The following is a 26,957-nucleotide window of genomic DNA, read 5'->3' on the forward strand; positions in this document are numbered from 1 at the left end:
TCGACATAGAAAATCATTCCCTATTCGATCAATCATTCTGACTATAGATTTAAAGAGTCTAAACAATCTCAGAGCACATAAGATTTTATGAGACATATGTGTCATATATTGACAGGGGAGGGATTCTATCTTGGAATCCACTGTTCTCATTGCGTACTCCGAGTGTATTGGATATGGCTTGTAATGACCATATTGAAGACATGGTAATTTCTCGCTAAATTAAAGACACAATCATCATATGTATGCAACCACCATGACTCCTCAAATCATAACACTACCCCATACTATCGGAGTCGGGGAATTCCAACGATACTAATCAAGCTTCCAAGGCTTTCATATGATGTTCCAGGCGAGTCAGTTCAGTCGGTCAATCAACCCACTAAAATTGCATAGACGACCTACACTTGTCGTCGATTAAATACGACACTCATTCAATAAATGTAATACTTAGTGTAAATCTTTATAGAGTTCTCGATGCCCAGTCTCGGGGTTTTTGACTTTGAACATTTCAGACCAACCCTCAGAAGTTAACTTCATAGTTGCCATCCAATGCACAACTCACACGGTTTATCCAATGGTCTATGGGCATTCGTTGTGACGTTAACACAGTTCAACGTAAACAGTAAGCACATTCAAATACATAGTGCCACAGATAACTGCTTACTGCATTAATCAATTAGTATCACATTAATAAAGATTGGTAAATAGTTTTGAAAATCATCAATCCAATTGACTTTTAGTCACTTATTCTAACATTAACATCCTATAAAAATCACTTCTCTAAAAGTAGAAGTTTTTCCAAACACTCCATTAGTCCCATATGAACTGCTTCTTCAAAAGGCCAAGAATGACCACCTTGCTCCTATCACATATTGGTGGAGCTATTCAAAGGGACATACTAGAATATCATCCCTGCCTTTTAATTTCATGTATTGAGACAAACACTATAAAAATGTGTTTTTCTTTTGGATATGTAATTTCCTCAAAGGAACGACACACCTTTCTACTAGCACATCTACAGAATCTCCATCTGTTGAAGCAATATAATCAAAACACGGGATAAACTCGTATCCCGTAACAATAATAAATCAAAGTAAACTAATACTATCAATATCGATTTCTTTTTTTATCCTAAATTTAATTCAAGTTTATTCTATCATTCAATTAAATAAATGGCCTAAAGGGATAAGTATACCGCCTTTCCCTGAGATTTGATATTATTATATGTAGACTTTATGTGGTTACATGCATTACTATTGACGTTTGTTTCCATCCAATAAATAGATTCTTCCGTTAGTCAAAAATTATGAAATTAGTTGATATTAGCAAAAGATTGAATGAAAATCCATATTTATCCTCGATTGACTACTGACTTGTTGAAGGTAAAACAAATCTTTTTCTGTCACATTACTATTATACATATTCACATGCGCAGGAGGTGCATCTTTACTCTTATAAAAGTAGTTTGGTCAGAAAAGATTTGTTGGACATATAATAAGTCAGCAGTAAGTCAATTAAGAGTACATATAATTTTTTTGTTTGCTAATATCAACAAATTTTATGAATTTAACTAAGGGAGTGATCTATTTATTGGATGAAAGTAAAAGTCATGAGTATTAGATATAATATTTCAAACAACCAAAAATTTCCATATAATTACACTAAACTTTAAAGGAAGACAGTACAATTATTCCTATAATAAAATGACTCATCATATAAAAAGTAGGGATAATTACACTCTCCTCCTCTGAGGTTTGGTATAATTACACGTAAATTATATCTAGCACCCCTGAGATTTGCTTTCATCTAACAAATAAGTCCCTCCGTTAGATAAAATTCACCAAATTTGCTGATGTTAACAAAAGAATTGGAAAAAAATTACATGTTTACCCATAATTGACGTATTACAGGTCAAATAAATTTTTTTATAACCAAATTACCCCCATACGTCTTCACGCTAATGCATGTGAGGAGGTATATGTCACAGTTATAAGGGTAATTTAGTCTGAAAAAATTATTTGACCTACAATAAATCAATAATAAGCCAATCGGGGGTAAATATCAATTTTCATTCATTTTTTTTATTAATATCAACAAATTTAGTGAATTTTTGACTCATATATGGACTTATTTGTTAGACGGAAGCAAACCTTAGGGGTGCTAGATGCAATTTGCCAAACCACTGGGATCTACATGTAAGTACACTAAACTTTAGGGGAGGGGAGTGTAATTATCCGTAAAAAGTAATTATTCATTTGTGTTTGTTACTTTTTTTGTAAAATATAACTTCTCAATGCTATATTAAATTCTTAATTAATGTTTCAATATTTTTATTTAATAATATAATTGTCAATCATAAAAAATTAAAAATTCAGGCACGCTAAGAGTAAAAAAGGGAATTTACTGCGTGCAGCATGGCATGGGGTAAAACTAAACTTGAATTTCTGGTCGCGAATACCCTAATTACCCCTGGAATTTGAACCTCCTTCTCACGCCCCAACTATTTTCTTCTCTGGATCGATCAGTACTTGATTTATACTTACAACCCCTTTCTCCCTCCGTCTTCTCTTCTCTCTTCTCTCTTCTCTCTTCTACACACACAAAACCGCAGAAATTCGTGTGACTTCTATCAGTTTGTCTCCGATTAACCGATCGTTCGGCGCTAATTTGCTCTCCATGACTCTCCTCACCCCTCCGCCAATCGATGTACGTAATCTTTTCCTGTTTATGCCCTGTTTTATGATACGTGGACATGTACGTATGGTGGTGTGAGTACACGCCGCTTTTGTGTGATTGACTTAGTTAATGGTTTCTCTTTTATTTGATTTGGCCTTTGGTTTTTTCTTTGTATCCAATTCAGTAGCTGGATTAGCGTTTTCTGTGGAGTTCAGACGATCTTTTGGCAATGGAATGTTGAGTTTTGCATTGATTTTGGTTTTAGGGGTTTGAGAGTTGATGCGGAACATACTGGTTAATGAATGGAATTGATTAATTTAGGGTTTGGATTTGGGAACAGTACACATGGGGAGGGTTATTAGATCCATTGTTTTTGACATTTGGTTTTGGTTTTGGTTTCTTTCTTTAGCAGACAGAGGATGACGAAATGCTGGTGCCCCATGCTGATTTTGCGCCTGAAGGGCCTCAACCCATGGAAGGTAGTGTTGCCTTACCTACTCGTAGAAACACTTTTATGTTACTTCCTCGTGAGAGTTTGTTGTTTGATTCTCTGAATTAGGTAATTTTAGGTTTTATTGTTGTGGCCATCTGTTATGGAATGCCTTTGTTTTTGAGGGCTCTGGGATTTGACTGGCTTTTCTTCCTCCCTTTTGGTTGGGGGTTCATAACTTTTGTACTATTCAGTTGCCTCTGGGGAACCGCCAAATACAGTGGAGACGCAAGCAGTTGATGATCCACCATCAGCACGGTTTACGTGGACGATTGAGAACTTTTCAAAGTTGAATGTGAAAAAACAGTATTCTGAAGTTTTCCTTGTGGGAGGATATAAATGGTACTTTATCTTTTGTTTTTCCACATTGTCTTTTATGGATTTGTTGTTTATGTTGGAGCTGACACAAAATACTTCTTTTTTCGTCAGGCGAGTGCTTATATTTCCGAAAGGGAACAATGTTGACCATTTGTCAATGTATCTAGATGTTGCAGACTCTGGAAATCTACCTTATGGTTGGAGCAGATATGCACAGTTCAGTTTGTCAGTTGTCAATCAAATTCAGAACAAATATACAATAAGGAAAGGTAAGCTTTTCCCAGCAGTTGCACATCCAATATTCCATTTGGAGATTTATTGAAATGGTAAAATAAGTTGCTGCCATACTAACTCTGATATTCTTGGTATTTCATTGGTTTTTGTCCAAATTCCGCTACTCATTGCTACACTTATTAAGATGATCCATAATATCTATTGGGTATTATATGATTATAGTAGTGAGTCAAACAAAACATAAAGATCTGTAGAAAAGTATGACATCTTTCTATTCAATCTTTAGTAATTGTATGACTGAATAAAAGACTCATCACGCAGAGTAAGTAGAACTTGCAGCTCATGGTAATTGGTTTTTTTGCAACTTTTCTCTAAATGAAGATTTGACTGAGCCTCCCTTTATTATAATTATTCTGTTTTACTAGAGCTAGCAGCAAGATAAATGACACTTTGCTGCCACCTGGAAAAGCATCTTGTTTGTCTTTAGCTCCTGTTATCATTATGTATGATTTTTAGAATTCCTTCTCATGCAGGGGCTGGCTTACCTTTTGTTTTTGTTTTTCTTTGGTCCCCCGTTTGTGTTATTTGAGATATGCCTCTGGTATTTCCATTTTCCAGAATTTCATAAGTAGTGCTTTTCTTCGTACTGATATACTTGTTTCATTAGTCATGGGAGATTGTCATGAGCCAGCCTAGTATATTTTTCAGATACAACTGTATCTCTCTAAAATGGATGGGCACACATGTATGTGCATATTGGACTGGCTTATATGTCCTACATTTCTGTGTTTGTTTTGGGGAAGGGGGTTTTTGTTACCTTTTGTTCTGAACTATATTCGGTATCCTCCATGAATACTTGTTTACACCTTAGAAATAAAAAACCATTTGATTTCCTTTATATTTAGCATTCAGCTTTGGAACCTATCCTGTCTGTTTATATTTAGGAATAACAAGAGAAGATAATTGGTCAACATGTTATTTACTGCCTTCATGTTATTGCCTTTGTTTTTTGTTTGTCTGAATGATTGATTTGGTCCTTGGACATTAATTCCATATGATAATGAAGAGGTTAATGTCAGCCTTGCTTGTTCTGAAAGATAATATTGAGAAATATGTTTATGTAGTTTGTCTTTATGGGGATTGTTTTTGAGGAGTAGTTGCCTCTTTGCCAATGGTGTGGGAAATCACTGAATTTGTGGAAAAAGGGATAGGTTATCATAGTGTAGGACATTGTAAGGTGTCTAGGCCTTGAAATTGGAGAAGGGACATGTATTTGAGTACATAAATCCTGGCCTTAACCATTGTTTTCTCTAGTTGCTTGATAAGCATAGTTTTCTAACTATTTGCTACATATAAATATTAATTGGTTTAATGGATCGTGTTCATATGCATGTGTTTGACTCAGTTGAACATATGTATGGATGTCCTATCCTTGCTCCTTCCTACTTCCTGGTTTCTTGCTATTTGCTCAGGCTTATGATTAGTTTCTTATAACTGATACTTTAGAATTGCTGGTTGGGTGATGGTTTTTGATAAACTCAATTCTGCAGATACACAACATCAGTTCAATTCTAGAGAAAGTGATTGGGGATTCACCTCATTCATGCCTCTTAGTGAACTTTATGATCCTGGTCGAGGTTATCTTGTGAATGATACATGTATAGTTGAGGCTGACGTTGCCGTTCGCAGAGTTGTTGATTATTGGTCACACGACTCAAAAAAAGAGACAGGTTATGTCGGCCTCAAGAATCAGGGTGCTACGTGTTATATGAACTCTCTCCTCCAGACATTATACCATATTCCATATTTCAGAAAGGTTGGCAGATGAGTGTAGTATTGTCTCCCATTTAACATTTCAGAGGAAAGCCCTAATTTTGAACTCTGTTGCAGGCTGTATACCACATGCCGACCACAGAAAATGATAACCCATCTGGAAGCATCCCTTTGGCTCTGCAGAGTTTATTCTATAAGCTGCAGTACAGTGATACAAGTGTAGCAACTAAGGAGTTGACAAAGTCTTTTGGTTGGGATACATATGATTCTTTTATGCAGCATGATGTTCAAGAACTGAACAGAGTCCTTTGTGAAAAACTTGAAGACAAAATGAAAGTAATATGTCTAATAGCTTATGCTTCCTAGCCATAAATAAATGAAACAAAAAAGTTACATCTTTTTACCCCTTTGCCTCTGCAGAATTGGATGCTTATTTTACTATTGTTGTTTTTACAGGGAACAGTGGTAGAGGGCACAATACAACAGTTATTTGAAGGGCACCATATGAACTACATAGAATGTATTAATGTGGACTACAAATCAACAAGAAAGGAATCATTTTATGGTATGCCTCTACCACCCAAGTGGAATGACTTCACATCATGATGCTGTTTTTCATCTATTGATAATTTTTTACATCTCAGATCTGCAGCTTGACGTCAAAGGCTGTAAAGATATCTATGCTTCTTTTGACAAATATGTCGAAGTGGAACGTCTTGAGGGTGACAACAAGTATCATGCTGAACAATATGGATTGCAGGTTGACTTTCTTCTAGTTTCTTCATCTGCTTTTTACCTGGGAGCAGGTTGCATAAACACTGCACTTTGGTGCATTAAAACTTGGCAACTGATCAAAACTTATCAAATACCGATCAAATCTTTCTGCGGGTCATCAGAAAAATTCAAAACGGGGGAAAGGAAGAAGAGAAAAAAGGGCAATGCTGAGATAAATATTAATTAGAAAATCTCTTGAAAAGCTTGTTGCTTATAATTTTACCAAAAGCAACTCTGCCTTCTGTTATTACTTATAGGATTTGTGTTTTCATTTTCATGTCTGAGGTAACTGCATGCTTTTCAGGATGCTAGGAAGGGTGTCCTTTTCATTGACTTCCCTCCTGTTCTTCAGCTTCAGTTAAAAAGATTTGAATATGATTTTGTTCGCGATACTATGGTTAAGGTAAGTGGCCAATTAGAAGCCCTCTTGTTGGTTTAGCTGTATGCTTATGTATCCATACAATATTTGCTTCTAATTTGTTTATCCATAAATTGGGCTCTGAATTAGGTCTCATTGAGTATGGTACTTAAGATTTCTTTTACCCCCCTCATATCACAATTGTATAGGCTGACAGTTCAGTGCTTTTTGTTGAGGTAAATGAGTTTTTCGTGATTGATCAAAATGTATAGCAGAGTTATAGTTTCCACTGTTGGCACTGACGAACAGTTGGAGGATGTTCATGCGTGATTTGTTCTCTTCTACCATGCTAGGATTTAATGGAGTTGTAAAAATTGGACACAGTTATGTAACTTCGATCCAACTGACAGTATTGTTGTTAACATTTCTCAATGTTTGTATAGTAAAAAAACTGTAGACTGATCTGAACCTGGATCATTAATACAATTCTGGAAACGTAACTTGCTTGTAATGTGATCATTACAAGATATTTTGATCCGTGAACTATTTCTTTAACCACTCTCTGAAATTTGCATTCATGTTCCGTGGATCAATCTATGATCTGGATTTAATTTCCGTTTTAGTTGGATATTTTAGTTGTCTACAAGTTCTGTGGAGATGTGATCTTAAGTGCAGTTTTCCTGGACATGAAACTTTCACTCGTCGTTGTTCTTGTTTTGAATGGAGAGTTTTGATTTGAAAATGGAGGCCAAGGTCCAAGATGACTCAAAAGATTTATTTTATCTGGTTACTGTGGTTTTCTTCTACCAACATTTTGGAGCTTGATCTATTTTTTCGTGCAATGCAAATTAGGGCCTATTTGTTTGTGTTTTCATTTTCCATTTTCAGCTTCCAATGGAAAATATGTATTTTCAATTTTATATAGGTTTTCATGTGAAATGAGAATGCGCTTGGATTAGTTAATGGTATTGTGTTTTATATTGAACTGTGGTGGCAAACCAATATGTTGTCAGTGAAAATACATATAAACAAACATGGTTGTCTCTTTAAGTACTGTTTTGAAAATGAAAACACAAACAAAGAGGCCTAAGTTGCTTAGAAAAGGCTTTTTGTGGAACACTTTTATCTCATATTCATCGTCACCTATCCAGACATTAACCACAATTACTTTTTATATTTGATTAAACAGATAAATGATCGATATGAGTTCCCTTTGCAACTTGATCTTGATAGAGAGAATGGAAAATATTTATCTCCTGAGGCAGATAGGAGTGTTCGCAACCTATACACTCTTCATAGGTATCTTCTTCCATTCGTGTACTTCAATTGGATGCTTTATCAGGTTATTTGTTTTTATGAGATGAATTGATAAAAAATATACCTGGATGTGCTTTGTTACTTATTACATTTCCTCATCTTTCCTGAGAATGTAAAGCTGCTTTCATGATTCTTGTTATGTATTCTGTCACCTGCACCTGCTCCTGTTTACTGTGCTAAGTTGGTGGATCTTCATGCTGATTAAAGCTTGAGATAATCATTAAATTTTCGCATCTGTTTCTTGCCCCCACATGTCCTGCTGGTGATTTTGGTTCTTATTCCCTTCCCTTTTTTTGGTTCTATGCATGTTAAGTAAATGACGTTTTGATAACTGCAGCAGAGATTAACACACATGACTTCTAGTACTAAATTTTGCTGTCTTTGTTTATAGTGTTCTGGTTCATAGTGGTGGAGTTCATGGTGGACATTATTATGCTTATATCAGGCCAACCCTTTCTGATCAATGGTATGTACTGTGTTTACAAGTTTTACGTCGTGTTTCTTTCCTGTCTTCCCTTTTGTTTCTATTTTCCTTCTGTGTGTGCGTGATATTTTCATTGTCTTTGAAATGCATGATGAATCTTTCAGTGGTGCTACGGTGGTTTGAGAATGTTATGACGCATTTTATTATGAATTTGCCTTATCGATGCTTCTTCATCGCATTCTTGAGCTGGTCATTTTTGCTGGTGGTTTACATGTCATGCTTGCACTCTACATTTGACTCCTTATCACTGCTTCAGCTTTTGGATATCACCTACATATCCTGTAGAATGTGGATTTTAGTTGCATGTTATGTTGGTTACAGCTCCTATGTTTTCTGCTTTAGGCTAAAATTTGATGATGAACGTGTAACCAAAGAAGACATGAAGAGGGCACTGGAAGAGCAATATGGTGGTGAAGAAGAGGTAGGTTTTTTCGTTACCTGCTTGAAGGATTTATAACATAACGGCTTGCGGTTGCATTCTATCTTATTCTCACCATTTCCTCACTGGTGCAGCTACCGCAGACAAACCCTGGATTCAACAATTCACCATTCAAATTTACAAAATATTCAAATGCCTACATGCTTGTTTATATACGTGAAAGCGACAAGGAGAAAATAATTTGCAATGTGGATGAGAAGGACATAGCAGAACATCTAAGGGTAAGACTTGTAACTTTTTGTTTTTTGATAATATTTGTTTCCAACTCATTGGATTTGTATCCAGATACGGTTAAAGAAAGAGCAGGAAGAGAAGGAGCAAAAGAGAAAGGAAAAAGCTGAGGCACATCTGTACACAATTATCAAGGTTTGTCAGTTTTATTTTTTCTTGTCCTTTTCCAGTTGTTACACATGAAAGAAATTTTTTTTTTGGATTCTATTTATAGGTTGCTCGTGATGAGGACCTAGTTGAACAAATTGGAAAGGAGATACATTTTGATCTTGTGGATCATGAAAAAGTTCGCCATTTTCGTATTCAGAAGCAGTTACCTTTTAATACTTTTAAGGTATCCTTACAACGTCTTGTATTTTCTGTAGATTTTTGTTTTATGTTCTTTGGGTTAGATTCACTGATAACTGTGTGCAAAAAGTGGAAGGAGTTGGCCCCATAAATGTACCTTCATAATTGGGTTCTCTTAATTTGTTGAGGTGCTGCTGCCAGTTCACACCTTAGGTAGAATATGGTTGGTTGAGTTTATGGTGACTCTTTTCATGTATCAAAAGTGATATTCCTTTAACTGAAAGAGGAACTGGAAATTCAGAAATGCAGATTTAGCTAGTCTAAGGTTTCAGCATGGTTAGCGGAGTTTCGTACTTAAAAAGATTTAGTTTGTTAACCTGATTGGCAGTTTTAACATGATGCATGAAATTCCCTTCTTTTCTGAGGGGAGAGGGATGATTGCTTTTGAGATACATGAACTACAATTTCAGCATGAAATTGGCTTCTTTATCTTATTATCATGTCAATTTGCAGGAAGAAGTTGCCAAGGAGTTTGGAATACCTGTGCAATTTCAACGCTTCTGGTTATGGGCAAAGCGGCAAAATCATACATACCGTCCAAATCGGCCACTAACACCTCAAGAGGAAGCTCAGTCTGTACGTAGTTTTTTATTTGATTTATATACTTTTTGCTCTGTCTCACCTTGGCCGGTGCTCTTGAGTTATGAGAATTAATTTAAACCCTGTATTGGGAATTGAAGAGCCCTCGATCTCTTATGGTCTATTTGGACATAGATGATTCTCTAGAATATTTCATTTTTTTTCAGATTAATCTCAGTTAAAATAAGAAAATGTTTGTTTGTCAACCTTCTGTCCTTGCATATTGTGCATGTATACCATGTACATTGAGCAACTTTACGAATACATTTATATCATTTTCCACTTTAGATTTTTTCCATAAAATCTTGAGTTTACGTAGTGTAGGCAATTTAATTTTAAAATTGTGATGGAGGGATTGCAATTTTAATGCTTGAGTTATGTCACATGATGCCGTTATTGTAAATGCAAGTAGTACTTGGAGAAATGAGTTTGTTGATGATGACGAGATGAAAGCTGGTTTGAAGTATGTTTTGCCTCTTGGTACTTCTTAAGGCTATATTGGGTCTTGGTTTCACTTAGATCAAAGATCTAAATGTACCGTCGGTGTTTACTTGATGTTGATACTTTGTCAACTAATATAGAATTTGGCTTTTGTCTTTTTCAGATACCATCTTACTCTCATTGACTAGGTGAAACAGAAAAGAGGTCTTTGTTAGGAGGTCTTTTCTGGGAAAATTTGGATGAACTCCCAAAAAAGGGTGTAATGTGATGTAATTTGGGATTGAGTGCTTAAGTTGTGAAAATTGGGTTTTGATTTGATAAAGGAATGTCGTTTGCAATAATTTATTTATTTTTTGGATACTTTTCTGAGTCCAATAGGTTGATGGCAACTCTAGGCTGATCTTTTCTGTGAGAGAAACTCTTTTTGGGGATGAGATCAAAATGATGTATGTGTGGATTAAATAGAGGTTAGCTCATTGAAGGGTTGATAGTTGAACAGAAGGATGTTAGAAACAAAACTGAAGAAATTTTGAAAAACCATCCTGAGGTTGTATTTATCCACTTAGAATTCGAACGGTTCTGTCAATGTGGGAAAGAGGAGTTTGGGCAATGTTCATATGTACTGATTTTTGATGTGTTTTGGTGTCTAAAGGTCTGTATATATTCATATCATATGCAAATCCTAACTCATTACACAAGTGATATATTCTGAGGAGAGAGACAGTGTGTTACCTGAACCAAATAACATCATTTGAGCAACTGCAACATAACTAACTTGAAAACCATACCCATTTGTCTGGTTACCCTCTGACCTGGTGATACTTGGCTCGAAAAGTTGAGCTTATGTGATAGTTTTGTGACTATAAGGGCGTTATCCCGTTGGTAAGGTGTTCTACTCACACACGGATGCATTGTGTTCCTTGGACAGTTAAAAGAGTTCAACTGCAGGAGCTGAGTTATTATTAACCCGGGAAGTAACTCATCCTAGATTTAGTGTCTTCCTTCCCGTCCCTACTTTCATTGTGCAAATTAATGGAATCATTCTTGCCCTAGGTCATTTAGTCTTCTTAGATTTTAGTATTACTTTGTGAATTGCAAGGACTTGGTGATATTTAAAATTAGTTTAATCTCAAAGGAATGAGAGAATCATCGCATATACTGTTGCGGCAGAAGTTTCTTGTATTGTGTGCATCTGATGGTTATTCTTAGTTTATCCCTGGTTGTTTTGGTTTTATGTTTACTCCCTTCCTTTGACCCAATTATATTTAAATTCCAAAATTGCCCCATGCAGCTTGGTAAGAGTGAATAAAATTTATCCTCCTTATCTTTCAACTGATTTTGATTATTACCTGAACACACTAAAGTAGAGTAAATTTGATTTTGAATTGTTGCAAGGGCTGAGGCATCTTGGTGAATTTTCTTAAAATTTTTAGTATTTCGTGTGCCGAACAGTGGTTATGGAGGGAGAACTAAGACTGGAAATGATGCATGATATCGTAATAGGTATTCAGTATCTTGATGAAACCCTATAAGTTCATATTGAAGCAGAAGCAGAGTATGTGTGTACTAACACTATCTTGGCATTCTCAAATTTAGTAAAATTCCAGTTGCTTAAGCACAACCGAAACCATGCCTTCTTCAGCTACCATACAAATAGATTCTTTCGTATGGTTATATTCTCTTGCTTACACTGATGAATTAGGAAGGGACGAAAGATGTGTACAACAATATCTATGATGAGATCATCCCCTAATGTGATTGGATGAGGAATGAATAAGAATAAAGACTGTAGCTGGTGCTAATATCTGGAAATTTGGTTCCATTGTTTCCATTACATGTATAGGCAATTTAATTGTAGACGTTCACCAGATTGTGGGTTATTTGGCTACTTGGTTCAAAAATGTTGCCCATGATTTTACTAATGTTTTGTTTCCGCAAATCTTCTTGTACGGTTTTGAGTTTTGTCGTTGCTATCTTCGTTTGTGTTGTCTTTTAGTCATTGAATATTTTGCATATATTTATGTTTTTTTGCTTTAACGGTCAGGTTGGTCAATTAAGAGAAGTATCCAACAAAGCAAATAATGCTGAGCTAAAGTTGTTTTTGGAAGTAGAACTTGGATTAGTAAGATGCCAATCACTCATTCAATCTTCATTTTTGCTGATTTTTACATGATTTTCCTTGCTCATTGACTTGTGTTCTCTCCCTTTATGTCCATAAAAACTAATGTAGGATATGCAGCCTATTCCTCCACTGGAGAAGACTAAGGAGGATATTCTTTTGTTTTTCAAACTTTATGATCCAATTGAGGAGAAACTGCGGTATGGCTTATTATGTGCTAAGTATATCATTATATCTGACATTGCCATTGTAGAGTATAGGTCCTTATTATGTTTGAATGTTGTTCAACATGTAAGTTTTCATTTATTTTAAAATATGTTTGACCTACCCTATGCAATGGACAGATCTGAATCTGATCTTCTCAATCTGTCGGAATAGGATGCTTTACTCGGAAATGAGATTGAATTGTGCCTAAGCGCTTATATAGAATTTTAACTGTTGATTATCAATAGCTAAAAACTGTGCAATATTGCTATAAAAACAAGATCCAAATCTCAGTTTTATGTCACCTGTCTTGCTTATGCAGAATTTCATCTGCTTACAGTTTATTGTTGGTGATTAGGTATGTTGGACGGCTTTTTGTAAAAGGCAATGGCAAGCCAATGGAGATATTGAAAAAGCTTAATGAAATGGCAGGCTTTGCTCCTGACGAAGAAATTGAACTCTTTGAGGTGAACTCTTCCCTGTTTTGTCGAAAATTAGAAGTTCTGAAAGTTTCCACCATTTCTTACCCCTACATTTATCTGCAGGAAATTAAGTTTGAACCTAGTGTCATGTGTGAACACATCGATAAGAAGCTTAGCTTTCGTGGCAGTCAGGTTTACTGTTATCATGACCTACTGCATACCTTTTTCCTTCAACCCGTCAATTTCTGTCCTTTCCTAAAATAAGTCAATCAGGTTTATTTTGTATGAAAATTTTTATGAGCCATGCCTGACTATGATTGTTTCCTCTGGCCCTTCCCTTGTTTGCAGCTTGAAGATGGGGATATCATTTGTTTCCAAAAATGCCCTCAAGGTCAGAACAGTGAAGAGTGCCGATATCCTACCGTCCCTGCATTTTTGGATTATGTGCATAATCGCCAGGTATACTCTTAATGGTTTAACTAACTTATGGACTTGGTTGGATTTGAAATGATCATTCTTTCTTCTGGTGTTCCTTTATATGGACCAGCGGTCTTTTGGAAATCGATTATGAGTATTGCATGGTCCTTTATCATCTATAAGCTTACCTTCTTATTGAACTGATGTTGAGAAATAATGTCTATTTGTTGTAATTTAGTTGATCCATGTGGATCATAAAAGCAATATGAGATTCTTACATGGTTGGTAGTTCTATTATCTTCAACTTTTAGTGTGAACTTTCAAATTAGAGAGAATGAGGCGTCGGGAAGATAGTTCTTTCTTGTAGTCTGACTCTGCTTTTCAAGTCAGGAGAGCCATTAATTCAAATGCTGGATAATTGTAGGTTTGGAACTGAGGTTGAGGAGAAAGTTATTTATGGAAGGGCTTGATTTGTAAGTGTTGGGGATAATTACACGGACACCCTTCAGCTTTGTTCAAATTACTAAAAGAATTCAATCTAGGTTCGCCAATTGTTTTGGCACCCCTCTGCTGATGATGTTTTTATTGCAAATTCCCACTTCAACAAATTACTGCTGGGGATAAGCTGATTTTATCAAAGAAAGAGTTGGAAATCAAAGTGTACCCTTTTAACTTTTTGGTAGTTTGGGCGGAAGTACCTTCCAAATGAATGGGGTATGCTTGATACTAGAAAATATTTCAGTGTGTCTAAATAATATTTTCACAGGAGTTGAAATTTCAACTAAATTTATTTACTAATTTATAAATTTCATGCTTATCATTTTTACCATTTCTTCACATTAAGTAGACTCCTAAATTTTAGTTCTTTTAAAATTTTTGGCTTTATATTTCAACACTGTTATTAGGAAGTTATAATCTTTCAAATTATATGGGAAAAGATATCAAATGCTGTCTCATTTTCTAACCAATTTTTAAGTTTCTCATATCATAAACCAATATATCCAATTTTTAAGTTTCTCATATCATAAACCAATATATTCAAGTTTTAACATCTAAAATGTTTTGAAGCCATAATCATCTCATATGAAAGAAGAAATTAATCACTGAAGTTATGTTTTAAACACTTTAATATTTTCTCTCATATTTTTTCCAATTTATCTTAACTTTTACTTTTAGTTATGTTATTTAATTAATTAACTACTCAACTAACTAATCATATATTAGAGAAAAAAATAAATGGATTATTTTAAGTATACTATTAATGAAATAAATATTACAAGAGAGCCTTCTCTTTTTTTCTTTTTCTTCTTCAACCCCACGGTCTGCACCCCACCATGCCCCAAACAACACACATCACTGTATCTTGTGCCACATCCTAATCCCACAATCCTGTCTCTTCTGCCTGTCCCATCAAGATCCCTCATAAGTTACATAGTCCCCAGCCTAACTTTCTACCACCCACATCACCCACTGACATCCACCTCCAAGTACCCATCCCAACCTCACCTAGCTCACGTGCTGCCAACCCCCTAAGCCGCCACAATTCTTGAAACACTTGCCAAGTCTTGCTCCAAAATGTACGTGGCGTACCCAAAGTGAACATATAGATATAGATATACATTATATTAATATGTATAATATTCGTAGAATATTATAATAGGTAAATTACATCGAGCTCATGAGGTTTGACATATACATATAGATACCTCCTTGTTATTTGGGAAAGTACCAATACCCTCATGATTTGAATGGCTGTCCAACAATTTGCCAAGTTGTTAGTCTCCGTTAGGTTTCATCCTTTTTTTGAGATGAACTGAACAAAATGCTCTTATGCTCTCATGGACTATAATTTCTAATTCTACTTTTTAAATCTTCTGAAATTGTTTATGGGCTAAGTGGACATTTTTTTTCACAATTTTTTTATACGTCTCATGAATATGAATGACGAATCCAAAAATTCTAGATAATTCCAGAAAATGGAAAGATCCCCTAGCTTCTTGGATAGGATTTCGCTGCAGGTGATTGAAAGTCAAGATCGCAAGGACTCCTCTTGAGAAGTGGCCACAGTTTAAGCCCATAGGTTAACCGCTTAGGTAAGGTCTTCTTTGCTCATTCTCCTTAGAATGTGACGAAAAGTAAGGCTAGCTTGTTCTTACCAAGAATGAGAGGGGGAAGACTTGACCAACAACACAGGTAGCTAGGGAGAGGAACATAGACACTTGGAAGGAGGGAGAAAAAGGACTAGAATACAGAACTTTAAGAGCATGCAAAGTACGCTTCACTTTCATAGCATTCCATCTTCCTTATTGTGAACTTGAATTTGCTCACTGAGCTTAGCTATTGTTTCTAGAAGATATTCGTAGAGCCCACAGCTCCATTCCGCTACTTATGATTCTTCCTTGTGACCTTAGGATGGATGTTCTTGCTTCCATTCCTTTGCTCAATACAGAGCAAACTCTGATCCCTATGGTCACCTTACACTAGTAGTTGTGCTGGTCTTTCTATTGACTGAATTAGAGGTGACAGTGATGCAACGGCCTGGATTCAAGGTCTGGATCTTGGTACCAAAAGCAAGTCTCCGCATATAATGAATTGTGAAGAGACGAGGAAGGGGAAAAACTCCTCTTGGAAAAGGCAAGAGCGCCAAGCGCATGCGTGTACGCGAAAGGAGAGCTAGAGGAATGGGAAGACAAGAGAATTCCTAGGTATTCCATATACCAAAATAAATGATTTAAATAGAATGAAGAAAGGACTAAGGTCACAGTGAGATCTTTGTTTTTCTTTCTAAGGTAAGGACTAAGGTCACAGTGAGATCTTTGTTTTTCTTTCTAAGGTAAGGACTAAGGTCACAGTGAGTTTAAGGAGAACGAGGTGCTTACTGTAGAATCACGATTGCATGAGTGAAAGTTTGGGCCTTCAAGTGATCCTACTCACTAGATATGAATTTTTCCAGAACCATTGTGGAAGAGTAGTTTAAGGAATACTGAATCCTCTTCCTCCTTTATTGTTATGTAGCAATAGAAGCCTGCTTATGCTGCTTCGGTGGTGCTTTTTCGCATTCTCTTCGCTCTGGACACGAGCGCTAGTGGATACTGGGAGGGTGCAAGCGAAGCATGTTGTTCGTAATGGAAAGAAAGATAGCATTACTGTGCCTCTTTGTTGGGCCACTTGTGTAGGCCCTATGAAAGAGGAAGATTAATGACCTGACTGAAGGGGAGGCGGGTAGAAGAGCAAGCTGAGTTTAGACTCTTGGACTACACTAGGCCCACAGGGAAAACTATGACTGGTCAGCTGGGAACCACTAGTCCTGGTAGCCATCCTGATCTGTCATGGATTAAAAGAGATGGGCATTGTTTTTTTAACTTTTTTTTAAAAAAGAAAAAATAGAGCAATGGCAAAATTGACGATTCTAGCCCTCCATCCAAGGATTACATAATTTCTTCTAACATCATGGGTGTATTGGTATCAAACAATGAAGGAATATTCTTAATTATATGAGACCTTCGTCATAATGTACTCTATATAACAATGTGTTGTATATGCATGCACCGATTTTGTATGTGTAGATAGAGAGAGATGTCTGTCTGCATGTGTATGTGTATGTCTGTAGATACACATAAATAAAGTCATTTAAATTTGAAAATCATAGGCAGACATGATTTTGTTCCAAATAGAATTTTATCATTTTGATAGAATTTTCCTTTTTTGGCTGTATACTGGAGGGGAAAATTGTCCTTTCACTCATACCGTTTACTAATTTCTCGGCAAACATTGGGATGGGTCTAGGCGTGATTATGCAAGAGATAGAGTTTTGGTAATTTCACCAAGCCTTTGGGAGGTTTCCAACTTTCCGTGTGATTCTTCTTGAATTTATGACTAACTCTTATGTGAGCGTCCTTTCTCATTTATTGATCAGCAACCAACAAGTATTGTATGCGAGAATTTCAAATATCATAAATTGCATCATTTTCCATCATCAAGGAGACCACTAGGAAGTGGGAATATTACATTTAATCTTGTTAATGTAATAGCTTATTCTTATAGGTAGGAAAAGTTGGAGAGCAAAAATTCGGTTAATTTAACCAGTAGACTATAAAACACTGAGGATGATTATATGAGTTAATGATTTGTGCTAATGCTGTTTATCTTTGTAACTTCTATTCACCTTTTTTTTCCCCTGGTCACATGTTAAGTAGCTATTTTGATGGTTCATAGGTGGTTCGCTTCCGTTCACTGGAGAAGCCGAAGGAAGATGAATTTTGTCTAGAACTGTATGAATCTTGGTTCATAAACTTTGAATTCTATGATATATTGCTTGTGGTTGAGCTGTTCTTTATCCTTTCTGTGAAATTTTGTTAGTAATAAAATAATAATTTTCAGGTCAAAACATAACAACTATGATGAAGTTGTTGAAAGTGTTGCCCGCCATCTTGGCTTGGATGATCCATCTAAAATACGGCTTACTTCTCATAACTGCTATTCGCAGCAACCAAAGCCTCAACCTATTAAGTACCGAGGAGCTGAACGACTTACAGACATGCTTGTTCACTACAACCAGGTAAGTTATAATGTTGGTGCAATGGATTAGAGAGCTGGTTGACATCTATTGTCATTGTTTGTCTATTGAAAACATCTTTTCCTTGTCTGTTACAGATTTCGGATATATTATACTATGAGGTATTGGATATCCCTTTACCTGAACTGCAAGGCCTTAAAACTCTAAAAGTCGCTTTCCATCATGCCACCAAAGACGAAGTGAGTGTTATTCCAGTACCTGTTCTGACTTTTTGTTTTATACACCCGCTCTGATGTGTATATACCAACTTCCTCACCGTAATTCATTTTTTTAATCAACACTTTTCAGGTTGTCATTCATACCATCAGGTTACCGAAACAGAGCACTGTAGGGGACGTCATTAGTGATCTCAAGACTAAGGTGAGCCTTGCAATTTTTCTGTTCAGTGTAGAGTAACAATAGTTGAGAAAAGCATGAAAACTAGGCTGTCCCCTGATGGCAATTCAAAAAAGCTATTTTTCTACCTATGATCCCCTGAAATAATGGATTTTCCGTCTTTCTAAAGACTTTCATGGCACATTAGTTTTTCTTGATCTGTTTTTCAAATTCCTTGCTGAACATCTTATTTCTTGCAAATTATTTTGCAAAATGTTGTGCTTCTAGTCATGTTTTGGAAAAGTTCCATTAAATATCTAGAGGTGAAAGAATCTCATATTTATTCTGATTATGGCAGGTAGAGTTATCTCATCCAGATGCAGAACTGAGATTGCTGGAGGTTTTCTATCATAAGATATATAAGGTAAATAATTCTGCAAATTATATTATTATTGTTGGGCATCATTTTGTAGTAATACAAACATGATACATTTTGTTGGAGAACCTCTTGTCCTTGCAAAGCCATATACTCTGTCTTCTTCTGTTGCTATCTTAGAGAACAGGTTTTGATGAATGATTGAGCATTTTCATCTGGGATTTCTGCTGATACTTTTAATTCCAGTCTCAAGAACTTGTATATAGTCATCATTATTTCCTGCACTTGTGAATTTCTACCTTTTCCTTTCACTTGCCTTCAGACATGTTTTACCAACCCTAAGTTTGAAATCCAGCACTACTAGCTGCTGTGTATTTGGTTCATATATTTTCTGCATAGCTAAGCAAATCTCATTATTTTCCTTGTGCTCGAGTTTTGTTTTTCTCCTATGAGGTCTTCTTTCGTACTGGATTGTCAGGCAGTTACCTGTTGGATATTGGATCTTCTCAGGTTCTGAATACAAGAAAAGCAATCTTTATGATTGATAATGTTAACCTGTTATGGCTGATACAGAGTGGTTGTTAGTACCCTTAATTGAAAACTGAATAAGCTATGCTTTTGAACTTCTACATTTACCATTGCGTTTCTTAACCTTGCTAGTTTCACTGAATCTTGCATTAAGTGCACGCCCTGGAATTTCTATTGGATCCATCTACCACTGTTACAATACTGTCAAAGATGTGATCTTGATGCAGTTCTTTTATGAGCAACCAGTATCCACATGCCTTTTGAAATGGCTAATATAATTTCTCTGTATGCTTGGAAAGCAAGGACGTAGAGCAAGCATTTTTACAATGTAGGATTGAAGGTGGTGGTAAAGTTTGAATCAATATCCTACCTAGACATATTGCCGCTGAACCGACTCAGTGATCCTGATCCGTCAGTTAATGGCTGCGCTCCCCCTATCACTGCACTCAAGTAGGGCTGTTCATTGTAGGCGAGCATCAACTTTTTCCAGCCTATTGGTCTTGGACAAGTATTTTGCCTTTTGGAAAATGCATGGATCAAGCTTTTTGGCACAAACAAAATAATGATTCAGACTTGGCTTGGGGATAAAGCCTTTGGGCAACCCTTTCTCATGTTAATTAGTGCTTGTTCTACTGCAATACTTACATATATGAGGTCTAGTTATCTTTTGAAATAATTGAGGAATATTTTGTGAAAGAGTGTCATTCCAATCTCTCTTTTCCCCTTTATTTCTTGACTTTTGTTGGTGCAAACAAATCAACTACTGTAATGAACTTTAGCTATTGGTTAGCAAGATCTTTTTTGTTTCTTAAGAATAACAATAGTGAGATTAGTGTGGGAGAAGCCCATGGATAGATTCAGCTAATCATAGGGTAGAGTTCCATACTCCACAAAAGCTGGCCTGTGTTGGCTCATTTCAAGCCTCACTGGAACTTCTTTGGCAACCCTTTAAACAAGATTGCTTTCTTCGAGAGCTAATGCTGTTAACCAACAGAGAAGAATTTAGCCTTTTGCTTCTATGAGTTACCAATATGCGGCCTCTTTCGGTCTGTACAGAAGAAATACCAGTGGCTCGACTAGGATATATAAGGAAATTCAGATCATTTTCCAATCTTGTGATTGGAGAGAAGGAAAGTTGACAATGTGGAATGTGAAAATATTTAGCTCGTATGAATAACAAGTGTCAGTGAGGATTTATGTATTGTTCTTAGCCTAATTTATCAGTCATCCAAACACCCATAACAGAGGATGAGACTTTGGGGTAGAAAGACCTCGTATCTCATTGCTGTACTTTCTTACCACATTCATCAACGAAGTTAGATTCTTCAGCTTCTGTGCAATTGCACATCCTTTGATGAAATTAAGGTGGTGTTAATACAGTTTTTGTTTAGTGGGTTTCTTCAAAAAATATCATTTTCCCCCTTGTCTGCAGATTTTCCCGCAGCAAGAAAAGATTGAGAACATAAATGATCAATACTGGACATTGCGTGCAGAGGAGGTAAGTTGACTATCACATTGTAGTATGTTTTTCTTTTTATTCCTAATCTTTCATTTTTGATCTTGTACTCAATCCATGAATGTGGCAGTAGGTTACACTGCTGCTGAATTTTATATATGATGGACTGGAATTTTGATTTTCTGTATAAATATTGATTTTCCTATAATAGTAAAGATCAATGATGCTGCTTCTTTCACACTTGAATTTAGAGTAACTGATTTAATTTTTACATAATTCAAATATTATCTCTTGTATTGGCTGACATAGCATAGGGTAAATGCCCTCGTAGGGTATTAGACCTAGTGATTATGGAACTGTCTCACCAACCCAGTGGTGGAGTTAGGGTACATTGTCCTCGCTAAAAGACTCAATGATGTTTAATAAAGTAAGGGAGGGATAATTGCGGCATAAAATAATCTTGCTATATAAGCACGGCAGCTTAAAGAAGAATACCTATCAATTAATGGTTAACTTTGTTTCTCCTCTCCCATTCCTCCAAACATCTCTTTCTACCTTATCTTTATTGTCACTCTCTCTCCTGTGAGCTTTCTCTGTTTTTGCTCCTGATGTACTTTAATTTGTCTTTTTATCGCTGATGGGAGTTTCTTTCTAATTACAATATCTTTATAGAAACAAATGTACTTGGGAACTATTGTAAACATGAACAGCTCTCTCTCTCCTGTAACCATTCTGTGTTTTGTTCCTGATGTACTTTAGTTTGTCTCCCTCATGCTGATAGGAGTTTCTTTATAATTACAATATCTGTATAGAAGAAAATATACTTGGGAATTATTATAAACATGAAAAGCAAATTTTGGATGAAGGTGTGACTGAGAGAAATTAATTTGTTCTTTTCCAAAATATTTTCCGTTTTCTCTTCACTGCAGATTCCTGAAGAGGAGAAAAACCTTGGGCCTCATGATCGCTTGATCCATGTGTACCATTTTATGAAAGATACTGCTCAGAATCAAGTTGTAAGTTTATGCTGGAAAAAATCTTCCAAATCAAAAAGAGAATGTGGTTTCTGTTCTGTTCATTTCCTTTAATCCAAATGACATTCAAGTGGCTTTTTGTATTCATCTCCCTGCAGCAGGTGCAAAATTTTGGAGATCCCTTTTTCTTGGTCATTCACGAGGGCGAGACTCTGACTGAAGTTAAAAAGCGAATACAAAAAAAGTTGCATGTTCCAGATGAGGAGTTCTCCAAGGTTTGTGGAATTCTTTTCTTGAGTTGCCTTATTTATATATAAAAGTAGAATGGAGAATCAGTGCTTCTTTAACACAATTTCTTGATTTCCAACTCCTGAAACCTCTCAATCTCTTCTAGTGGAAATTTGCATTTTTGTCTTTGGGTCGGCCCGAGTATCTTCAAGATTCGGACATTGTATCCAGTCGCTTTCAGGTTCTGATATTTCTTACAGTGACATTCTTTCTTCCCATGCATGCTTGCTTTATTGCATTTATCCTGATGTAGTTGATTATGTTACTCTTTCTGATTGTAATCCTGTGTTCCAGAGAAGAGATGTTTATGGTGCTTGGGAGCAGTACCTTGGACTAGAGCACTCTGACAATGCTCCAAAACGATCGTATGCAGCCAACCAGGTAAGATATGTACATGTATGAAACTATCTTACTTGGACCTGTAACTATGGTACTCCTATAGTAATACATGGTTGAGAACTAGGATCTTATTTCCCTTCTTTCTTGTTACTACTCCAGTTCTATAGGTTAAGCTCTAAGTTATTTCATCTCCCAAGCAGCTTCTGGTCTTAGGTAAAGCTTTTAGTACATCGGGCATCTTGTGTAAGCATGGCCCTGGAAGAAGTTGATTCCAACTCTCATATTGAGATTTTAATCATAGAAACTCTTTACTTCTAGGGTTAGTTACACCATCTTTGTTTATTGATATCACAATTCTCATAATCTATATTTTGAAATTATGGGTATACCTTCCTTGCTGTTGACATTGCTTGACTAATTACCTTCCATGCGTCCGTTGTCACTGAAAAGATGATGTCAGCATTAGGATGAAATCAAGACAATCTTGTGTTAGCTAAATGTTTGTGAGTTATACATTGTGCGCACAAACTGCCCTTAGCCATCCCGTCCACATCAAACTCATTACTCCCTTCTCTGCAGATATCTCTATATGAGCTTTGTTAAGAGTACTGTGAAATATAGCTGTATCATTTCGTGAAGCATATTATTGTGGCCTCATCATGTACCTCAAATTCACAATCCACTCAAATTCTCGTTATAATTGGGGATCAAGCTGGCAAAAAAGGCAGTGATTATTTTCATAAGGTTCCAAACCTGATTCTTTATTAAGGATCCACCATTGTTAATCTTTGGATTCAATCTGACAAAAGATCCAAGATTCCCTGGGCTACTTTACATATTAGCTGGGGCCTTTAGTGTGTCTTGTTAGGCCAGTGTGAGGACAATACTCAAAATGTGTTGTGGATGGTGTTGGGGAGATGATCCAGTTAGATGGGGGAGTTTTTGGTTGGCGTTCTAAGAGATGGGAGTATGCATGTGTTTTTATTGCAGGAGAAATGGTAGTGGGAAGAAGTGGGTGGCTTGTTGTCGGGGCTTAAGAGGTTGGTGTTGAAAGAATGGTGCCAAATGCCGCTGACAGAGGGGTGGGAGAAGCAGTGGAGTTGTTGAGGCATTAGCATGGAGTGGTGAATGAGGTGGCCCTAGAAGAGATTTCATGAGGTGAATTCTAGGGAAGAGGGCGTGGATGAAGATGAGTACTTTTGGTGTCCCCTCCAAAAAATGATGATTGATAAATTACCTTTTATTTTAACTTCTTTGTTAGATTTGTATTAAATATTAAGTAAATCTAAGCCGTCTGCGAATTGGAGAAACTCTGATTGGTGGTTACTATATATTTTATAATATAATTGTTGTTCGAGTTTTAAGCTGTGTGGGTCAAGCTCACTATACTTGAATTTAGTATGCTTTGAACTGATGACCATGTTCACTATGTCTTTTCATGTCTCGGACTTTCTGCATCATTTTTTAGGTTTTTGGTTTAAAGTGTATTTGAATTTTCTACTGACCCTTGGTTGCAAGAAATCTATTTATGTTTGCCAGAGGGATGGTTTTGTAACTAGTCCAAAACATGAGGGTAATAAACTTATTAATTCATTTCTTTCTGGAGCTAGAGCTAACTATCTTCATATCATAGTTTATGCATGGTCTGCCTGGTAGAATTTAGAATTTGCTGTTGAGCACTAAACTGTATCTAGCATAAGAAATATTTTAAATCCCATTGCGTTTTGGGATCCCATGTTTGATATTTGGTTACGTTCTTTCCTCCAGTCTTCTGATTTATCTTCTCTCACTGACTGGTTATTCCTTGATGTTGCAGAATCGGCACACATTTGAGAAGCCTGTTAGAATCTACAATTAGTACATAGAGACTGATGCATCATATGTCCAACAAGCTCCAGCAGTTAATTTGTAGCAAAAAGTGCAATAGAATTGATCTGAGGGCCGAGTTGATGTATGTGTCAAAAGCGGTTTGGTACGTTTGTGGTTTTACAGCGCATGGCATGGAGCGTTTTTCAGCCTGTCCATATTTCTAAATCAACGAGGTTTTGCCTCTATACCTATACTTTCTTGAGGGTTCATAGGTAACATTTCCATCTTGATTTTCATTGTAATTAGAGATGCATAAGGTTTTGGGTGGGGATGTATAGCGGGTATAGCTTGTGTTTTTGACTTTTCCTTTCTCGCCCCCCCTCTCCCCCTCGAATTTGGTGATACTTAGGTGAATATTGATGGGAGCTAATGTACAATGTTTGATCTTTACATAGAGCTATCATTGGTAAGTCACTCATTCAGTGTGGAGTGGCGCTTCTTCTGTTTAGTTCCATAAATCCTATATACAGATTCAGAGTTATATGGCAAAGCTGCATGATTTTTTGAAACAAATAATTATGGGTTAGTTTGATTGCCTACTTTCATTCCAAGTGTTGACCATCTTGGTGAGAGGAGTAATGGCTTGTATCTTGAAATCTTTTTCTATTGTTCTTCCTCTTTCTTTCTAGGGTAGATTGCATTGAACCCTCCTTAATTTTAGGTCTAAATATACAAATACTCCTCATCTTGAGTAATGGACATCATTTTCCATATATGGTGTATTTGTAATTACAATAATTTCAAGGGGTATATTTGTAATTTTTCAAAGGATAGGAAGTTATATTTGAACCTGGCCTTAGTGGTGCCAATGAAATTTATTCTTTTTCTACCATCTATTTTTAAATATAAAGGAACTAGTAATATGGTAGTGAACATCATCTGGTGATTCGAACTTAAGATTATTAGAGCGTTGAGTGCTCAGTTTAATTATACAAAAGATATCTGTGCTTGTGTCCCATGACTATTTCTTTTAGTTTGATCGATAGTAGGTCTGGTGGAGGGTTGAAAAATTGAATTTTTTTTAATTTTTGTATAAATTATCAGTAAAATATTCGTGCTTTTACAATTACTTCTTTTAGAAAATATGTAGTTTATGAATATTATTGTTAAAAATAATTTGATGAATATGAAAATGTTTTTAATTATTGTGACTTAGAATATGAATGATTAACAGTAGAGTTTGGGAAATGTTGCTAAACGTTTATCTTATATATACAAAAAATTTATGATTATGTTTCTAAAATTTATGTAATCAAATATGTTATAATTATTTTAATTTTTTAGTAGTAAAGGTCGTCTTTTTTGTTTTTAAAATATATATATCGTAAAATATATTATAGAATTATTATTTTGAATCTCATGTTGGCCAAAGTCGTAGCATTATGATATTCAACATCTTAATGCTACACAGAACCTTTAACTGGGTAACTACCAGTAACATAAGTTACCTCAAGGGACATGCATTGTATTCAGGGGTGGGTTCGGATCGGGTCCTGACTTGATATGATTGGATTTGAGTAGATTGGGTTGGATTTGAGTAGATTGGGTTGGATATTTTTTAGTTTCGGGTTATTCTAACCCGGTTTCATATAAATTTGGTCGGTTATCCAGTATAGAAAAATACTTGATTGTGTTAATTGAGTGCATGATTTTATTTTAAAAATAATGAAAAAGTATAAATTAAACATAAAAAAGAGAGAATTAATTTATTGTTACAAGTACAGTAGTATTCTGATTTGGATAATCAAATTAATATTGTGATGTGGACATTAATAAGTTGATATCATAATTTGGTACTAAATTTTTGAATAATGTTTTCAACAGATAAAGTCATATGATGCATATGAATTATAATTTATAAGTATAAAGTTATAAGAAAAAAGATGCTTTTAAATCTTTTTTATCGTCCCTACTTTCTTCATAATTAAATTACAAAAAACAAAGTATCCGAGTTCGGATAGCTGACTTTTAATGTGAATATTATCGAGTTTATATTGAATACTAAAACATACTACCAGATAAAATCTAGTACCGGACTCCCACTCTAATTGCATTATTCATATTTTGTTTCTTAACTCACTGTTGTGTTCACAAATTGCATTGTTATTTGATACTTTGCAATTAAAAATTTAATTACTACACATCTCTTTATTACATGAGTGACTTAAGTCATATATAAAAAAAAATAACAATAATTAAATGTTTTCCACCTACTGAATTTTAAATTTTGAGTCTAAATTTTGTTAACAAATTGTGTTGTGTGTTGTTTTCTGGACAATATGGATCTAAGAATATGAAGTAACAAGTTTTGAAAGTAAATTATATCCATCTCTTCAGGTATTCCAATCTTTCTCTCAATAAGTCATATATATTTTTTTTCTTTTGAGTAAAATAAGGATAAAATTTAAATATAATATCTTTAAAACCTATGTGCAAATTTTACAATGTACGTATTAAAGTGTTATAATTAAAAAGATATCAATCTTTCTCTACATAATTCATATACATTTTGGTTGGTGTTATTATTTGCTGCTTTTGGTTTGGATGATGTTGAATTTCAAATCTACTTTGTGTTTAACTGAGGAGGAGGCTGATGGAGTTATTGTGGCTCC

General features: G+C 35.5%; 1 protein-coding gene across 4 annotated transcripts; it reads left to right on the forward strand.

The window, feature by feature from the left end:
• The first annotated feature begins 2,499 nt into the window (after positions 1–2,499).
• LOC105161025 (ubiquitin C-terminal hydrolase 12) lies at positions 2,500–24,735 on the forward strand. Of its 4 annotated transcripts, XM_088879386.1 has the most exons (33): positions 2,500–2,706; positions 2,861–2,970; positions 3,089–3,155; positions 3,361–3,508; positions 3,596–3,753; positions 5,269–5,534; positions 5,609–5,827; positions 5,948–6,056; positions 6,136–6,251; positions 6,570–6,668; positions 7,813–7,922; positions 8,332–8,406; positions 8,767–8,845; positions 8,938–9,084; positions 9,149–9,229; positions 9,309–9,428; positions 9,896–10,018; positions 12,507–12,584; positions 12,693–12,781; positions 13,144–13,252; positions 13,331–13,399; positions 13,556–13,666; positions 17,840–17,895; positions 18,005–18,182; positions 18,278–18,379; positions 18,489–18,560; positions 18,874–18,939; positions 20,852–20,917; positions 21,805–21,891; positions 22,008–22,124; positions 22,244–22,318; positions 22,432–22,518; positions 24,293–24,735. In XM_088879386.1, the coding sequence occupies exons 2-33, from the start codon at positions 2,956–2,958 to the stop codon at positions 24,332–24,334; spliced, it is 3,336 nt and encodes a 1,111-aa protein (XP_088735512.1). In that variant the 5' UTR covers positions 2,500–2,706; positions 2,861–2,955; the 3' UTR covers positions 24,335–24,735. The 4 variants fall into 4 exon arrangements, with proteins under 4 accessions (XP_088735512.1, XP_011076881.1, XP_011076882.1 ...); XM_011078579.3 differs by lacking the exon at positions 2,861–2,970 and having other exon boundaries at positions 3,086–3,155; XM_011078580.3 differs by lacking the exon at positions 2,861–2,970.
• Positions 24,736–26,957: the final 2,222 nt, after the last annotated feature.

This window comes from Sesamum indicum, linkage group LG4 (genome assembly GCF_026168435.1).
Source record: "Sesamum indicum cultivar Baizhima isolate 11 linkage group LG4, ASM2616843v1, whole genome shotgun sequence".
In the NCBI taxonomy this organism is placed as follows: Eukaryota; Viridiplantae; Streptophyta; class Magnoliopsida; order Lamiales; family Pedaliaceae; genus Sesamum; species Sesamum indicum.

What these genes read in the sequence shown, in the direction of transcription:
- LOC105161025 (XM_011078578.3), top strand. Translation starts at nt 2,677, where the DNA reads ATGACTCTCCTCACCCCTCCGCCAATCGAT. An exon ending in AACTTGAAGACAAAATGAAA is followed by an intron (nt 5,828 to 5,947) that starts GTAATATGTCTA and finishes TTGTTTTTACAG; the next exon opens with GGAACAGTGGTAGAGGGCAC. An exon ending in GATCGTATGCAGCCAACCAG is followed by an intron (nt 22,519 to 24,292) that starts GTAAGATATGTA and finishes TTGATGTTGCAG; the next exon opens with AATCGGCACACATTTGAGAA.